Source organism: Haliotis asinina, chromosome 15 (genome assembly GCF_037392515.1).
Source record: "Haliotis asinina isolate JCU_RB_2024 chromosome 15, JCU_Hal_asi_v2, whole genome shotgun sequence".
NCBI lineage: Eukaryota > Metazoa > Mollusca > Gastropoda > Lepetellida > Haliotidae > Haliotis > Haliotis asinina.
In genome coordinates, this window is record NC_090294.1 from 39,223,211 (window position 1) to 39,241,940 (window position 18,730).

Below are 18,730 nucleotides of genomic sequence, written 5' to 3' on the forward strand. Positions count from 1 at the left end.
GAGGAATAAGCGGTGAAAGAGAGAAAGGAGAGATAGACATGTGTGATGCTTCTTTAACTATACTGTACCAATGTCAAATTTTAATCCCAAGATGAATGACTGACTTCGTGCACTGAGCCCCCAGAATGCACCTAACAGGAACAAAATTCATGTCCTTCACTCATTACTATTTTGAAAAATGTTCAATTCACGAACAACCTGCCCTTTATAATACCACAGATGGCAAAAACCATGTACCTTTACTCTGGAAATGTATCAATGAGATCAATGAACTGTACCAGAAATATGAATGCATCATACAGTGCATGTTTTACGGTACCTCTGGCTCAGCGTTATTGATTTTCTCCTGTCAGACATGAACAACGAGTCAGAATAGCCTCTTTTTCAACTATTCATCATGATGCTGTCCCTGCCTCTAAACCATGCGGTCGATACAGATATGATTTTATTTAATTGATTTCACACGGAGGATTGCAAAGGCTTAACACGGATGGTTTCCTCTTATTAAGGGAGAAATGTTTTGATAAGTTGATAACAACCCTGCTCAGAGGTTTGGAGAACTTCAAAATAAATTCATGAAAGGCAAATTACATATCACGTCTGCCGTTAGTCTGTGTAAGGTAGTTTCGCCATGTACAAAATATGTCCTCAAATGGGATTCGTGTTTACCGTAGAAATTAACAATTGGATAAAAATGTCATGAGTATTCACCAACGATAATGCCACCAAACAGGATTCAACAAAATAATACTTCACTGCACATGTGAGCCTTCAATTAATTTTTCATTAAAATCTGAAATAATAGTCAAAATAATGGACATTAAAAATCCAACTATCCAAGTTATTAGTCAAAACCATATGCTGCAAGTGAGAAATAAATTATATTTATTCCAAACCTGACATCCACTGAATAATTCAATACAGCTGGCAAGTAATCATGTACATAAATAGACTTGAAACTTTTGAAACGGTCCCTTACATGACCTAGAGTTGCATTATTCCATCTGGCAAGGCAGGCAAGAAGCTTGTATGTGGAGGAAAGCCATCAAATAGCTGCATTGATTTTCAGTCCCCAGTCCCACTCAAGGGACAAAGCATGGTATTATGCATGCAGTAACACGGCTGATGACCCCCCTGTCATCTCTCCCCTCCCCAACCCTTGCCTGTTGGTCCCACCCCCAAGTGTCTTCTCTCCTACATCACTTTCTAAACTCTCACACCTGTCGAGATCACCGAGGGTATAACCACCCTGGTGGGCCATTTGTGTTAGCTCAGCCGCCATGACAGAGAACGACATGGTTACAGGAATATTCATTGAGGTAATCACCTTCTTTTCTGTGGCCTGCTACCCCGCCCACAGCCACCCGGATTTATGGGAGTGTAGCCACACCCGAGATGTGTCCGTGGCGCGTCTTTTCACATGTTCTATACACAAGACAATGTCTGTAGTATTGTAAGGGAGGGTCTGTTTTTCTGAATGGAATCCTGAAAGCATTTTGAATTACTTTATGAATAAAGCATTACGTTTGACTGATCAGCCACAGTTCATTATAAAACCTAACACATTGCCGGTACAAATATTAGTATGTAAATATTTTAAGTTTTCATTTTTAAAACTCAAAGTTTTCAAAACTATTTCTTTTAACATATTCTATCTTTTTGCTTTGCTATTTCAAGGATGACAAATTAGGTACAGCACTATTTTTCATTTTATCTCTTGTTGAAAATACATTTTACATGAAAAAAGATAATTTAAGAAAGTTAAACTCTTTTTCAATAAATCTTGCAAAAGAACCTATTACTCTCTGAAAGTACATGATGTATGTCAAATAGACATGAAAGGATATTAGCCTCCTTTGGGAAAATAAAGAAAAAATGTCTGTCACTGCCGTCCTAAACCTGATAGTCAGCTCATGTCACCTCCCTCAACGGAAGTTACCTGCCCTTGACATTATAAATACTAACTCGGTGTCAGGCGCTTGCGAAGTTGATAACTCTTTTGACATGCGTAATCCGAACAATCACAAGCTAACAAAAGCAGTTATTGAGAATGAACTCTGGCATTAAGACAATTACATAAAATTGCCTACTGTGTTATTCAGACAATTATAACTAGTTGATTACTGGGTCATTTTTTTCATTGTTGTTCTGTTCTTTTCACTGCATGATTTCGTTACATCCGTCTAAATAGCCTTGCAAAGAATTTATGCATGACTTTATGTCTTTATGTAAAACATTTATGCAGCCTACTTTGCATAGTACCTTTGGAACTAGAGGCACAGAAACAAAACCAGAAGGGTAATTTCAACCTTCATATTTTTGATGAATTGAAGACATTTTCAACTTATTTATCACTGCTGACAAGTCTAACTTGTCGGTGTACCATACAGGCATAAAATTGTTCACAAGAATTAAATTGTACATAGTGTTAATAGATCATAAACTCCTGAAAATGATTGGGTTTCAGACAATTTATCTCTCTGCATCTGTCTGAGGTTTTCAATGTTTATTCAACAAACTATATTAACAACCACCAAAACTTACTTGAGTAATTTATATTTTCACTCAAAAATGACAGTATTGGCTCTAAATATAAAGTGAATCAACCTTTCAGAAAACAAAATTGAAAGCAAAATGAAAATATTGTTTGATTGCTCAGGTATTTTGACTTTCAGGTTAAATGTTATTTAATCTGTGAAAGAAAATTGTAATCAAAAACATTAGCACCAGGATGACCAAACAAGCAGAAAATATTCCAGTGGAGATCATCATGGTTGTCCACTTCTGATACCACTGGTTCGTCATTTTGTAAAGTGAAATAAAGTTTTGATTAAACATGTCCTTATATTAACAAATCAGACATATTATTTTCCTTGACAAACAAGAAAATATACTGAAATGTTTTTAATCAGCAATAATGGATGCTTTCAGCATTTTGAGTAATTTAAAAAATAATTAGGAAACCTTATTTCTTAATGCAAGTTAATATTATTTCAAAAGATTTCTGTTCTTGTAGACAGTAATAATGTAACAAATACAACGTTAATTCTAGAAATGTCTTCGTGAACAAATATTAATCAAGTTATAAAATCCGAATAGTTTTATGGAATAAACTGTTTCTTGATATTAATATGTCTGAATATCCAAGACTCAAAAATGATATGCTTTAATATCAAAGAAAACGAAAAAGCTTTAGATCATATAATCACGCAGTGTCCTTATCAATACAAATATGAAAACAAACTATTCAATACTGAGGATATTGAATTTTCTCTAATTTCCTCTTCAAGCAGAACATGTCACCTTTGAAACGCATTTGATCAGAGTTTGAGTTCCTGTATGGGAGAGAAGCCTTGAACCGAATAATATGAAAGGATGACGAAAATTATTCCAACATTTTGAGTAAACAGCGCGGAGAAGAACGTTCATCACGACAAGCATCCACTGTGACAGTCCCGAACAGTAAACATTCCCGTGTCTTTCGGAAAGCGAGCTAGTAAATTTAGAGCTGAAGTCACGCTTACAAATTGGACGCAAATTTTGTAAAGAGAGGTTTTCCACCAGCAGAGTTTGGAAGACTCTTCAATAGTAGGACCTGGCTTGGGGTTAGATTGAGACTCAACACACAGCCCTGTGAACCCCTGGAGAGTGGGATAAAAGGCTTTCCGTTTTCCAATAACTGTCAGGGAAAATGAGTGCTGACTCATCTGGCTGCCACTGATCAGCTGTGATGACCTCTACTGACCTCCAGCTATAATGTTTCTGGGGGCCATCTCAAAACATTTGATTGCAAACTGACACCTCTGAAAATCTTCATTTGACATGGTCATTGAGATAACCACAGATGAACCTATCATTTTGGATGAATGAACACCTCATCAAACCATTTGACTGATTTTAAACGTGATTTTGGAAACTCAAGACTGTCAGATTTCTTTCATCGAATGCTGTTTCATGATGTTGTATATTTTTCTGTAATTCATAAAAACATTTTGACCATTACTGTTCCAAAAAGACCATAACATATTTACAAAGACAACACATTAAAATAGAGTGCTGTGAAAATTCTCCCTAGGCATAAGACAACACAAACAGTCACGAACAACAATGTACCAGTCCTTCATATATCTCTAAACTTGATTTTAACTCAGAACTATCTGAGCCAAGGTAAGTGTAAGAACGTGTGGTTGCAGACTTTGAGGGGATCATGGTTACACACACAGTGTTGACATAACAAATACATATAGCGGCAAGCTTCCTTGCCTTGGATCACTCACACCTCTCAGCTTGCTATCTCCCAGCCAGTCAGCCAGTCTCTCTCCCTCCCTGCCTGCCCCAGTTCAGCTGACTGACTGACTGATGGCTCAAATTTCCCTCCATATTTAGGAGTCCATCACCTATATCCCACCCTGCCTCAGTGGAACAAGCCCTCAGCTTACCCATAAGCCAAACAGCTTGTTTCCACAGCAATAACAAAACTGTCTTCAAAGAGACTGGGATCTCTTTGATCACAGAAAACAACATCCTGAGGCAATTTTATACATTATGTAGATTTGCTGTAAGTCTGAAAATCAAAACTCTCAGATTACCAAAAGAAATTGTTCCAGATATTTCAGAGACAGTCCCTTAATATTTAAACCGTAACTGGGTCAAATGTAACGAGAGGGCGATACCACCACTTCTGTATCATATAGATGTTCAAAAATGGAGATTACTGGAGCCATAAATAGTTAAATACAACCTTTAGTAACAGGGCTGTAATGACGATATATGACTACATACCTGTCAGAAAAAATAGTCATCTCCACAAGGAAACAAGTAGGTTCAACATGAATATTACATCAACCTTGTTCCCCTCTTGTCCTTATACCTTAAAAATTCTGTATTCAAATATAAATGGCAGATCACAATCACTAAGTATCCTATTGGCACGAGAAAATAAATGTGATCATACTTTGATTATAAATATTTACAACTTCATTACAGGAAGATCCAGTAAATTCTATAGCAGATTTGCCTAAGTGAGTTTCCACTATGGTTGATAATGGTGTATGGTCCAAGACCTACCCTACCCATCCTACATGTGGCTCATAAATACCATCCCTGCAAGCAGCAAAAATCAAGTTTGTCATAAAGACATACAAATCAGTTTTTGCCCAAACCTTTTGAATCGAAGAGAAAATGTATTTTGGAATTATTTCAGTATATCTCAGTCGCAGTTTATAATTAGTGATAGTAATGTGTGATATTCGTTGACCTAGACCTAAACCCAGCAAAATTATTACATCAGTATGGGTGATTTAGTCTTTCATACAGACCCTAAAGCAAATATATCCATAAAAGCCCATGCAAGTCCAGAAAATGTGGCAAATCTCAATTTCCTTAGCTTCTGAAAATAAAGTCTCAGGGTTCCATTTCATTATTTAATTATTTTTTGCTATGAAGTTTTTCAGTAAAATATGTTCATTTCAGAGATGAGTTGTCCTAGGCCATTATTATACACATTATATTATATGTTTTGCTACTGTGATTAATTGTATCTTATTCATGTAGTACCTAGAATTGTATTCTCTTGATGTATGAATTTGTTATGATAAAGATCACCTATGTATATTTCTATATCTTTGTATCTTTTATGTTTATATTTGTAGTAAAGTATCTGTAGTATGAAACTACTTCCCTCTCTCACAGTATGCCAGTACCATAGATTGTAGATCATTTTATAAACAACTAAAGTGCTTTGTCTAGTTTGGCTGTTAAAAGCCTGCTAGAAAGTAGCAGGAATCCCGCCGAATGCAATCTAAATAATATTCAATTACTCCTCCAAACAAATGCATCATAACAGAATCTAAACATATATACCTAGTACCTACCAGATCTTCTGAACCCCAAATTTATAGACAAATCTACACAATATGTGGCAATAATGGAAAAAAATAGTGCGACCACAACTATACTAGCTACCATTGTGAAGTGGAACGCGAAGAGGAAGCGTTTCCCACCTGGCGTTCACCTGGAACTGGAACATGGCCAAGTCAGGAGTACAGTACAGGTAGGAGGCAAGAATGAACAAGGTGGCCCACCAGCTACCTGATAATAGGGCTGGGTGAAAAGTTCATCCAGGCTGGTATATGACTGCCTGAATATTCCACAAATGGTAAACAGCCCTGAGGAACAAGCACCATTCATCCAAACCTGATACTGCTATCAAAACAACAGCGATCACGGTGGATCCACACCACACATAACACCTTCATGTTTGCTTACATAGTAACTTGACAACTCCTCAAAAAGACCAAGATGTTTCTGATGTAGGATTTGATCAACAAAAATGTAAACATATGGAAAATGATATAGGAGTATGCCATTACCATAGCTAAGATACAATTTACACAGGCATAGTTTCAACTAAAGTTCTACCCCTGCAAACTCATCAAATGATCAACACGTCTTCTGTAAGACAATGAGACAAAAAATCCCCAAAACAATTCTTCTTGCTAATCATGAAATGAAATATAAGTTCAGTGAGTACCGTCATACACCATTTTTAGCAATATTCCAATACACAAGAAATGGGCTTCACACACTGTGCCAATGTGGGGAATCAAACCTAGGTCCTTGGTGTGCTGAGCTAATGCTTAACCACCTGGCTACCACACCACCCCAGTTTTAAGGTGAGGTGGGTTAATGAGCATTCAACAAAAGTGGTGTTTCAATAGCCGCATTGATGAAGGTAGCATTAACTAGAGATTTTAACTTCCTTACAAATATGTAACAAGCTATCACGCTAGTCCCACACAAAAGAACCGGTTCTGTGAAGATCTGTCTCAGCAACAAAAGCTTGTAATAAGAGGTGACTAACAGGATTGGGTGGTCAGGCTTGTTGCCATGGTAGGTGCATGTCATTGTATGCCAGTTTTGTATACTGATGCTCGTGATGTTAACCACTGGAGTGCCGGATCCAACCGGATTAGATTTCTTACCGACCTTCATCATATAGCTGGAATATTACTCATTGTCACTTTACACAACACACAAGTGAAAATAGAACATCACTTGGTTGATAATGGTACTAGAATGTGTAAAGAAGTTATAAACAAATCAATTAAATTCATTATGTTACAGTTTCACCACTTGGGGTGGTTTTATCAAAAGACTCCCTCTGACCCAATAAAGCAGATATTCAAAAACTGAATTATGTACAGTAATTCAGTCTCTGTTATAGAAATGCATGCAAATGATCTGAACTTGCTTGGATGGTGAGGGGAAGCCTTTCAATTCTCTGGTTGCTGAGAATTACAACCATTTTATCAATCATTCAGAAATTTGGGACTTGTGCAAATACTCCACAACAGGATGCTGCATGATATAGATGGCGTCATGTTTCTGTCTTCTTAACACATCCCGACACTCACAAATATTGCAAGAAAAACCCATGAACATATCAAAATTCCAGCCACTACCACACACTCAAGTGTGATTAATGATTTCAGATTAGTCCGGGAGTCTTAAAAGAATTCTCAGCTTGGATGTAAAAAGTGCTGAACTGATTGGAAGATCTTCTAAATATTCTGTTATCTTCAGCCAGTATGACGCGTGTAGGACTAAAAAGCTGAATTGCCAAGGAGCTAACTGACAAACGGAAATATGCAATCAAATGAAAATATTATGCTGGATTCATCAAGAGTGTTGAAAGAGAATATCAAAAAGAGGAAATCAGTCAATCAGAACTCTTATTACTCATGTTCGAATCAATAACAAGTTTCAAGAATAATCAGTGAACCTTGGGACTTTCCATTTTTCAAATTAATATTTCAAACTAACTTATTCCAAAACAGCAATACTACTCAATATATAAACCAACTGAGAGATCAATGCTTTCATGTCCAGACTCTACAGTCTACAGATAGCTGCTATATAGCAGAATGTGATGCTCAACAAATAAACATTTAATAATACCATACCATTGTAACTGTACATATGCGCATGGGATTTGTTGAGTCTAAGCCCTTTGTTTCAATTGTGCCTGAAGTACATGTGGGTCAGTTCTTTCAGTGATGGGGAAAATGCTGTTTTCTTCAAGACTACACAAAGTGGCAAAAGACTACCAAAAATGCATGTCATTATACCTAAAAATACATGCTTCGTTTTAACAAACCTTTTGTTCTTCTGATGGAGTGGTCACACATTTTCTGATGGATATAGCAATGGATAATTGAATTAACAGATGAAAATATTTTTCCTTGGTCTTTAACTGCTTGTAACCATATCAATAGGTCATGCCCATGACCCTTCATGACTTTACAGTCATGGCAAACTGCTTCCATACTATTTCAGCACAGTGGTATTTCTACATTGGGAGGGCTTATAATGTTGACAACAGTAATCCTACAAACAGTTCTCCAATCAGTCAGCAGCATTCATTTAGGTCTTCAGCCTTCTAATCTGTAGCAAATTAAACAATGACTAAATTGTTAATTATTTTTCACAAATGCTACGATTTTTTTAGGTTCTCTGACATTAAGATAAAAAATACGGAAGGCATGGAAAAGCTGAATCATATATTAGTGCATCAAATGTGTGTTTATGCATGCGTTTTTGTTTTTTTTCACAATGTATCTATTATACATTCCCCAAAATATCTCAACCAGTCTGGAGAGAGACCAGACTCCAAAGGGCAATGTAATAATTCAGTATTTTTAGATCATTTAAATGTAGACAGAAATATCATGAAATAACAATGTCAGTGGCTTGCTATGATAAAGGTTTAATAATTCAGATAAAACATTTAAGCTCACCTATAAAGATCACGTCATCCCATGTAATTTCATTGCTATTTTTCATTTGACATTTGTACTTAGCTGAAATACCGTCTATGCAGTATTTGTGCTACTAATGACTAAAATAGATAGCAGGATGTTTCCATTGTTCAAAAATGATAACTAAATGTAAAGAATCCAAACATACTATATCAAAGTCTCAACATGAACTATTTACCATATATTGAAATATCTTCTGTACCAGTATATCAAACTGTAATTAACAAAATCCTCATAAATTGCTTGCCTTTCAAAAGCTATAAGTACACCTGAACATTTTCAGATGCGAAATACCAAAGTGTATGTAAACACTCAACATACATGTCATTTAAACATTAATCTAAACAGACATTATTGAATATTCTGAAATATTATTTCCAAACTTTCTACATACAATTCCCCATTCTAACCAACAATCACCCACTACCAAGAGGTGGTACCAGCTGTTCGGTATTAATATTGACTAGACAAGTAACGCATTTATGAATAATGAACACTGGCAGAGTATTGCTGAACAGCATGCCTGAATATAGGTATCTGTTCCCAAAGGACAAACAGCATTGTTTTCACTGTCCCTGCAGAGATGCCTCTTTCGTACCTGCCACCCATTAGACCAGATTCTCAACTTATTTACAATGGTTAATTGATGGATTCTGTATTCAAATTTTACCCCAAGAGTCAAACGCGGTCCGCCTCAATCAAATATTTACCACACACATTTATCTACATCAGAGTCTATGCTGCTGTTGGCTGTCTGCCAGTTAGGTTAGTTTTACCATTTTCCCAAACACTGCACATCTACCTTCATCCCAGCTGTACCTACATCTCATAATGACAGTGTTGCACAGTTACATCAGAATATGTTATGAGTAATTACTCTACCACTGACACTTATACACCAGGTGCAAGTTATTATGAACTTGCTCTGATATATTTTGACATATTCAAACTTTCAATCAATCAACATCCAGTTGTGTTGATGTTGGTCAGAAAATCTCATGAAAGCCCACACTATCATCAACATCATCTTGGTAGTCATGAACAAAAAGTGTGAAGTGAAAGACAGTGCAAGCGTCTCATTATCCTGTCCACAAAGCTTGAGGTCGATCTCCAGCACATGCTCCTAAATTCTCCACATTTGGAACTGCATTTATTTTATCACATCTCTGCAGAAGTACAACAGACAGCCTGATAGAAACATACACCCGAGAATTGACTTGAATCGTATCAGAGAAATTATGGTTGTCACATCTCAACATAATTTAAACTTGAAACACGCTACTCGACTGCTCTTGGCAAATTACACAACACCTGACCTGATTTTATTGAAGCAATACAAACATACAAAGTACACTGCAACCACTTTTGACATGTATATGCAGAGTTTTCTTAAATTATTATTCAGCATAGTATGTTATTCTCAAGGTTACAATGATAGCATTTCATGTCATGTAAATTATTCATTACCATAAATGTGATAAACTTTCCATTCAATTTTAAAAAATTCAGTGTTCACCTTCAATACATTATGCCTGAGAATTCTTGAAATTTCACAATTAATTCAGACAACTACAAAACTACAAAAAAACATCAGTAACCTAATATGGATAGCCTGTCTATATTCTAAAAACTTCATCCCTCCACCAGTCAAACTAGTTGTGCAGTCCATCCCAAAGTACAACGTTCAGATTCAGACACAACTGTTAAAATTATCAATGTGTAAAAAGTGTGTCATGCATTGTTGTAGTTTCTGGAAAGCTGAGAGCACAAAGAAGATCAGGTCACAAGCCTTCCATGACTGACATAGACATTGCAGGGGCCGTCTCAAAATCTATAGTGTCAATTTCCCTTCCCAGCGGAAAGGTCTTGCAAAATTGTGTATCACAAACAAAATAAAGTTAATACTAAATAATTTTTATAAATCTACAATGACACATGATTTTTTTCAACTGAAACAGTATCTTAAGAAGAAAGACATTCTGACAACATAATCACACCAAAGATGACTAAAACATGCATAGAAATATCAAAATATTCCACAAAACTAAACATTATTTGAGTACTTTCTTGGAATACATATTTCCATTTGAGAAAATCATTCATTAGGATATATACTCAAAAATATTCTCCATATTTTCAAAGGTTTAATAAAACCCACCTACCCAAAACAGGTCTGATTTAGGTGGATATTGTGTTCAGAATACCTACTCAGGATGAGAACAAGAAACTAGTTCAGACTATTCGTTTCAGAGTAGTACTGGCAAGTAACCTGTATATTCTATCAAAAGCTACTTCAGATGAATAAGAAACAGGTCAACAGAGTTTACCTACATTATTATCATATTCAAACAGCCTTATATTGCAAATATCTTCCAAAGCTGAGATCAACAACAGGAGCACTCTTTGACTATTTGTAAGTTCTGAATGAACCTGAAAGGTTTGGCAGTTTCTAATTTCAATTTCCATATATAAATATCTAAAAAGCAAAACAGGATGACATTTCTTTTCAACATGCCACAAATAATTTATCATACATAAAACATAAATTAAAAGTTAGTTTCAGTGTATTGTATTTTTAATTTGTTAAATCAGGTCACAATTGAAATCTGGACCTCAACCTAATCCCTGAAATGCATAAACACAAAATGATTAATATTATACAATATCAGTGTACTGTGACCCAGATTCCTACAAAGGTCAGCTTAGCAACCTACTCCTGATAGTCCCCTTTCACACTTGTTATCCCACTTAGAGAACATGAATGATAAATGTAAGGTCACATCCTCTACCCCCAACTCAAAACCAATCCCTCCACTCACTGCGCCAATCCTCTTCACAATCTCCTCACAAATAATCACATATTAACTGGTCATATTCAGAATATGTCTTTGATTTTCACATTGATAGAAGTTCAAGAGCTAAAACAGTCCAGCAGCCAAACACTGATTTTAGCATCATTATATACTATGTACTCAAACAGAACATACACATATTACTTTGCAAATTCCACACTTTCAAAAATTTTATGTGGACAAATGATAATATACTTGATAGTAAATCTAAGTTTTTTTTAGATAAAATAGCAACCTACATTGAGTCAAGTGTAAAGATTAGAACTGGTCTAAAACATAATATTGTCCTTACAGTCAGAAGCATGCTGTCAAAGCAATACAAATGTCGGTCTTCATATATAGTGTAGAATTGTCAGTTGCTATACAGATATGTTCACATGAATAGACACATTGTATTTTGTGAAATATGTCCAGTATTGTTTTCTCGAACCTTTCACAACAACACAATGAGTAGTTTACTTTGTTTGCAAATATATGCAAAATGCAACACCTGTTAGTATGCATTCAGCTGCAATGTACTTTATATATTTGTATGCCACATATTGAAAAGTCTTTTGTGTGTGTTATTTCCAGCAATACATTTCCATCAATTCAAGCTTATTGGAAAAAATGCTATTGAAATCATGTGAAGTATTTCAAACATGGACACAATGCCAAAAGACAGCTTTTTGAAACGACAGTCCTGAATATCATCACATCCACATGGATTCAAATTCCAGAACAAATAATCCCTTGCTTAATTTGGAATTAACATTTTCAAATGACTGATGTTATCAGACTATGAGCATAATCCGAGACGTGCCATTCAGGCCAGATATGATTGCCTTGCTAGAAGCTGATATGACATTTCTGGACGCAACTTGCTCTGACATTCCATCACAAAATCGATAGAATTTGAAAATTGAAATTTGAATTCGCAATGCTGATATGGCTGAAATTTCAATAGGAAAATCATATGAAAAAGAGTTGGTATTGATCTTGGGACCATGTGTCCTGTACTGACGAGAAGAATTTCCCAAGAAGCAATACAGTGCTATTGTACTCCTGGAAACAGATGCTAATGTGACTGCCATACAAAAGTATTGATTGTAATTCAATTAACTCCAATGTCTGATCACAAACTTTGCCATTCAAATGTCAGATTCGAAGCTCCAATGTGTGCTGGAATTTTTGTTTATTACAGCTTACATTACAAACAATTTTCTGCTCATACGGATAAACGAAAATGAAACTTGCTTTTTATTCCTAAATTTTCAGCATACTAAATTGCAAGACTCTTAAGACTAATTTCCAGCATTAAACACTGGGAGAGTGAGTGAGGGTGTAGATTAGTGCTGCTTTCAGCAATGTTCTGTCTGGGGACAAAATGTATTGGCTTTACAATCTGAAGCCATGTGCAACAGAGAACCCATACTTTCAGCATGAAAAGCAAATGCTTTAACCACTAACATCGACAAAACTAAGGTTCAGCAACTTTGAGGTGAGGTGAAAATTCAGGCTTACTGAAGAGATTTTGGATGTGTTTCCCTGATGTTTTGTGCACATGAAATTAATATTTAATAAAGGCTGGGAAGCACGCATAAATTCGTTCCTCTGAATATTAACTAATTTTCTTTTCGACTTACTTGACTGCTTGTGGAAATTTTTTTCTTCAAAACAAATTTCAAAATATTCTCATGATTTATACTATGGCTTTAGATTAATATCATCAGCATTAGAATCTGTAAACAGAAATTCAGCCAACTGTACTTGAAAGTAGATGAGACAAAATGAAAAGTTGAAATAAATCACTTAACTGTCAGAAAGGGTTTCATAGCAGAATTCCACCCAGAAAAGGCAAAAGTAATAAATATAGATCACTCAATTAAACATTTCTATCCATCTGGGACAATCTATAAAAATTCTGATTGGGGTGACAATGTGTGACATAACACGACATACAATATTGAAATTATCTTCAATTTTATCACTCCCTGAATGTATTTGCTGACTATCATCATACATTTTTATATCTTGTCAGTACGATAAATATGGATGTAAACAAAATAGAAATCTCATTTACAAACCTGGCATGTATTATTCTCTTTGAAATGCCACCTGTAATACACACTATGAAGCCATTAATTGAATGACATGTCAGTGATGACAGAATTTGAAATACTGTAATAACCTCTGTGGTATTCATAATTTACTCCCCAGCTATTGCAACACAGAGGACATCTGAAATACATGTTTCAGTTGCAGCTGAACAAAACGAGTCAGTATGGTTTCACGTAGGTTTTAACAACATTCCTGCTATACTGCAGCAGAGGGGCATCAGAAATTGGCTTCACACATTGTACCCAGATAGGAAATCGAACCCAGGACTTTTGTATCACAAGCAAGTGCTTTAACCACAAGGCTACCTCACCACTCCCTGAACAAAACGAAAAGATGCACAAATGATACAATTCCACCATAATAATCGGGATATTAAGCAAGAATGAATGCATGGCAATACAATCACAGTAACAAGATGCATTCGTCTCGTATTACTTATCAATATATTTACTCACGAGTTTTTTAGCAAATAAATAAACAACAAAAGTACATCTTAATTGGAGCTGAAAACATGAAAGTTCAAAGCAGATCGTTTCATACATCTATATTAGCTGTTCAGGTATTTGCAAACCGATAATGAACAATATTTTAAGCTAATATTCAGTAGCATCTGGGATAGTGTCAAAAGGCTACCTGAAAAAAAACAACACTACAATATTTTTTTAAATATATATAATCATAAAATGTTCAATGTCTCACTGCAAGATAGGCCAGTGAATACTGTTTAACAAACCGCAATGCAATAACTGTCTCATTGGCACAGAATTATTTCTAATACACCACTGTGATTCAGGGATCAATGTGTTACATAAATAAATCTCAACTAGTGCAAGATTCAATACCAGATTACAAACACTGGCTTTATGAGGGATTTGTGAGCCTTCCCTGGGGGCAAGCAAAGGCTCCTCTGGTATTGACAAGGATTATAGTACCATCCTGTAGTGACCTAATTGAAACCTTACCTAATGCTGCATATATGTTTCCAACTAATTTCCATGCCCACAGACAATAAACATTTCAAAATTCTGGTAAGATTATTTCAATTTTGAAGCTTCTGCTAAAGATTCATGAATGAAAAAAGCCACCATCAACCACTGTTGTATTTAAAGCTGTCTGTCTCAGAGTCCCTGAACCACAGTATTTTCCTTGCTGCCTAGCATTCCATTCAATGCTAAAGAACTAAATGAAACAAGTCTAGATGCCTTCAGGTCCTGAACTTACAATCTAACAGGGGCTCCTTTCAATTTAAATGTTTTTATCAAAACTATGAAAATAACATATCTTCAGAGACTAAGCATTAGTCCCTGGTTAGAGGAGCTAAGTATGCTTCTTGACCTCACCACTGAAGGACTATTCACATCCAGCTACTACTTCTTGATTGGCTATATCCCACCAGTTTGCCACAAAGTGACATCAACAGTCATTTGTACACTGTAAATTGTAGCTGACACAAGTAAATGAAACAGTAATATGGAACTAACCAGATATGCCACTAACAAGAAGTGCCACTTCAGTGTCTAGTGTGCTAAATAACAATGACATACATACATAGCAAAGTCAAGGCAAGTTAAAAATAGCCACACATGAACATAGTTAGCTTGTTCACTAAATACTTTCTAATAAATACATCCTTCTTGAACACACAGTAACATGTAATGGCAATGTAACATTTTTTGCAACATCTAAAAGAAAGAGGTCACAACTGTTATACTATCCAAATCACCTGCAAGTAAGACAAGTACATCTCCACTGAACTTTTACTTCTTCAGAGGATGCTAAAGGAAATCTTTAGATGTCTGTCTGACAGACATACAGATTTTCTGACTTTGTTTTTAATAGTACCTGATAAGTTTACATCTCCATCCATCTTGAAGTTCTGAAGAACCCTTCGATGTAAAATATTTAACAAATGTCATATTTGGGATTACATTTTATTAGTCAAGTACAGATTCCCATACTTTTGTTGGGATTCAAACCGGCATCCTCAGAGTTAGGTACCTAATCACAAGCACACAGTGTCAAATGCACAACCTCCTCAGTGACTGCAGCTTCCACAAGACTGTCACTGTGGAGTGACTTAGTGAGTGAGTTAATATTTAACGTTACCTCAGCAATACTGCAGCCATATCGTGACGTGAACAGTTAACAATGAACAGGACTATATGTATATTATAAAAATCTGTCAACAAAGACCAGTAAAACAACTAGATTATCACAATTTGAAATAAAACTAGAGTGGAATGTCACTGTGGAAGTCACGGTGGCCAAGCAGGTTAGGTGGCTGACAATGTGTGCAGGTGATTAGATGCCTTATGTGGATTCGAATCCCAGATGGGTCTCAACTCAGCAAAAGTACTAGAAATTAGAATCTGTACTTTACTAAGAAAGTATAATCCCAAAGAATTACATTTGACTGCTTTCTAAATGGCTATATGTATTCACCATAAGAAACTTTGTCATTTCTGTCCACAGTTTTTAATGAACTTAATGGCCCTTTGGGCCAGTAAGCTAAACATTTCATCAAACATAATACCGGTTCCCTAGCAGTGGTTGGTGAATAATGAAGAAAGGTAAACATTCAGATACTTACATATTCTTTCACATTTTTGGTCCTCACTGCTTTGTATGAAGCATACGCTGGGTAAAGTGTTCCAAACACCAGTCTGCAAACAGCATAGAGATAAGGGGCCATGAAAACCTCAATCATCAAGAAGGTGTCTCTCAAAACTATCATCTTGATGCAAATGATATAACTGACAATCAGAAACACAAAGCGGCATCAATCCTTAGTCTTCATCGTTGATATCCTTCATATTCAAAATATTGTTGTCTCATCATGGCCATAACATTTCTGAGAATTGTTACTAATCTCAGAGGATCGACAATATTTATTTTGTGTTAAAGTTTCTGTTGTATACAGTTCACTGTTGTGGTACAGGTGTGATAGTGGCTGGAGGTGTACTTTTTACAATTCATTTAGTACATTATATAATTAAAAAAAACACTGTTCAAGATCTATTGTCAGTCTTTCATGATTTCTCTTAGACATGTACTCGTCACTGACTATGCAAGATCCATGTATTTATGTCTCATATCATATGATGATGTTTTTCAAGTACACCATTTCTACATTCTGAAAAGGTTTGGATAATTTAAGGGAGTTTATTGCAACAAGTTGACAAGTTGACACTGGGTATGTAATGGTGATCTTTTTTGGAGAATCTGCTGTATTTAGTCTTCCTTTTGTCCCAGATCAGAGCCGGGAGAACAGCCAAAGGATCACAAGACTCACATTCAAACTAAGTCTACTTTCAATGTTTCCAACCGAATAGATGACAATGCACATGACTCGCCATATGAGGTCGACAGTCCTTTATTGCCTTGAAGAAAACAGTCTTTGTTGGGTGGCTTTTAGGATGGTCTAAGCTTAGTCACAGGTGAGAAGCCTTTCCAGTTTCAATTATCTGAAAGGTGAGAGTCTGGATCTGTCGAGTCAGATGTAAATATATGACCTATTTTCCCTCATCAACTGGGTTAATTATCTTTTCAAGATTGGATCAAATTGGGGAAGGACTGATGTCAGAATTGGTATTGGTGTCTGGTCAAGAAAATCTGAAGACTTCAACATTTGTCAGTCACCAGAATAATTCGATCAGGAATCAGACAGGAATCTTGATTACATGTTTGCACCACAAAACAGGCACTTCAGACTTGATTTCTTCACATGGGTATTGATTTTTCCTCAATCTAACCTGGGGTCAATTTCACGCAAAACAAAAAGATTGATCTAAATGCCCATACAAGTCTGCCATTGTTAAATATTCAAGACGCGAATGCAAACATGTAACCCTGGCAAAAAATCAAAAACTCAGAATTCCAATACACAAGAAGATGAAAGATGCAATTTCTTTAAACCAGTATTATTTCTTATACACTAGGATGTGAAATAAAATGTCAGTGCATTCTTCAAAACCTCAGCAGTCTCCTTTTTTTCAACAGCCTTTTCTACTGATGAGCTCAGGTGGGGAAGCTGGTCTGAGACTTAGTGAGGATCAGAGAAGTGGAAATTCCCTCAGGAAATTCTCTTGTTATTTCCACGCAAAAAACTATGGCACATGATGGAAGCTGCATTCAATCCCCTGAGGCTTGTGTATGGCATCTGGATATAAAATAATGAGAGTCAGTAGCTTAATTCATCTCCAGATCTCGCAGACAGGCACCAGAGGCAGCTGATGTTTGAGTGTTCTATAGAAGATGTCCAAGCCATCTATCACTGCCCTTTGAACATGTGCTGGACCTCAGATGAAGCCACTGGACATTCCACTGCCACAAAAACACAACACCTGTACCACAACATTACCACACTCTCCCTTGCACACTAACCGAAAAATTTCAGAATCAAGGGTATTGTTTTTTTCAGCCCTCCATCTTGAGTAAGTTGACTTGGTTCCTTATCACAGAATGATAGATGCATTTCACATGGATGAACTCTCAGGGTCACAACATGTAGGAATGGAGCACATGTATCTCGAAAAGGTCAAAGGCTATAAGAAGCAGACGTCACTGTAGATCTAATCCTGGTTTCAGGAAAAACAGACAGAAGAATCTAGAAGCAATCAGAGGCTGGTAAAGTCTTCAGAAGCAAACCAGCCATTGTGGTTGGTCAATACACCAAGTGCAGGTCAAAATATGTGCTGTGCCACTAAAATTACAGGTTAGGATGATCTACAGTGCAGAGGAGCTACAGTCCTGTAGGAGCTAAAGAGCCGAGGGCACCCCACTGCTTTGCTGTTTACCATGGCAACCATTGAGCAACAGGGACAGATTCTTCCCCTCCCTGCCATATCATATAGCATGGCTGGCAGCCTGGCATTTTTGGCAAGGGAACAAGAAGGCAAGTGAGAATCCAGCACAAGCTGTCTTGAACAACAGCCAGCAACTCGCCTTAACAGATGCACC

The 18,730-nt window shown here is 36.2% G+C and overlaps 1 protein-coding gene across 2 annotated transcripts in view; it reads right to left on the reverse strand.

Moving 5' to 3' along the window:
• LOC137265353 (receptor expression-enhancing protein 1-like) overlaps positions 1–18,730 on the reverse strand; it is a 74,329-nt gene that overhangs the window by 44,073 nt on the left and 11,526 nt on the right. For both annotated transcript variants that reach the window (XM_067800741.1, XM_067800742.1), the window contains exon 2: positions 16,362–16,434. In XM_067800741.1, the coding sequence (XP_067656842.1) occupies positions 16,362–16,434 (73 nt within the window). The remainder of the gene's footprint in view (positions 1–16,361; positions 16,435–18,730) is intronic.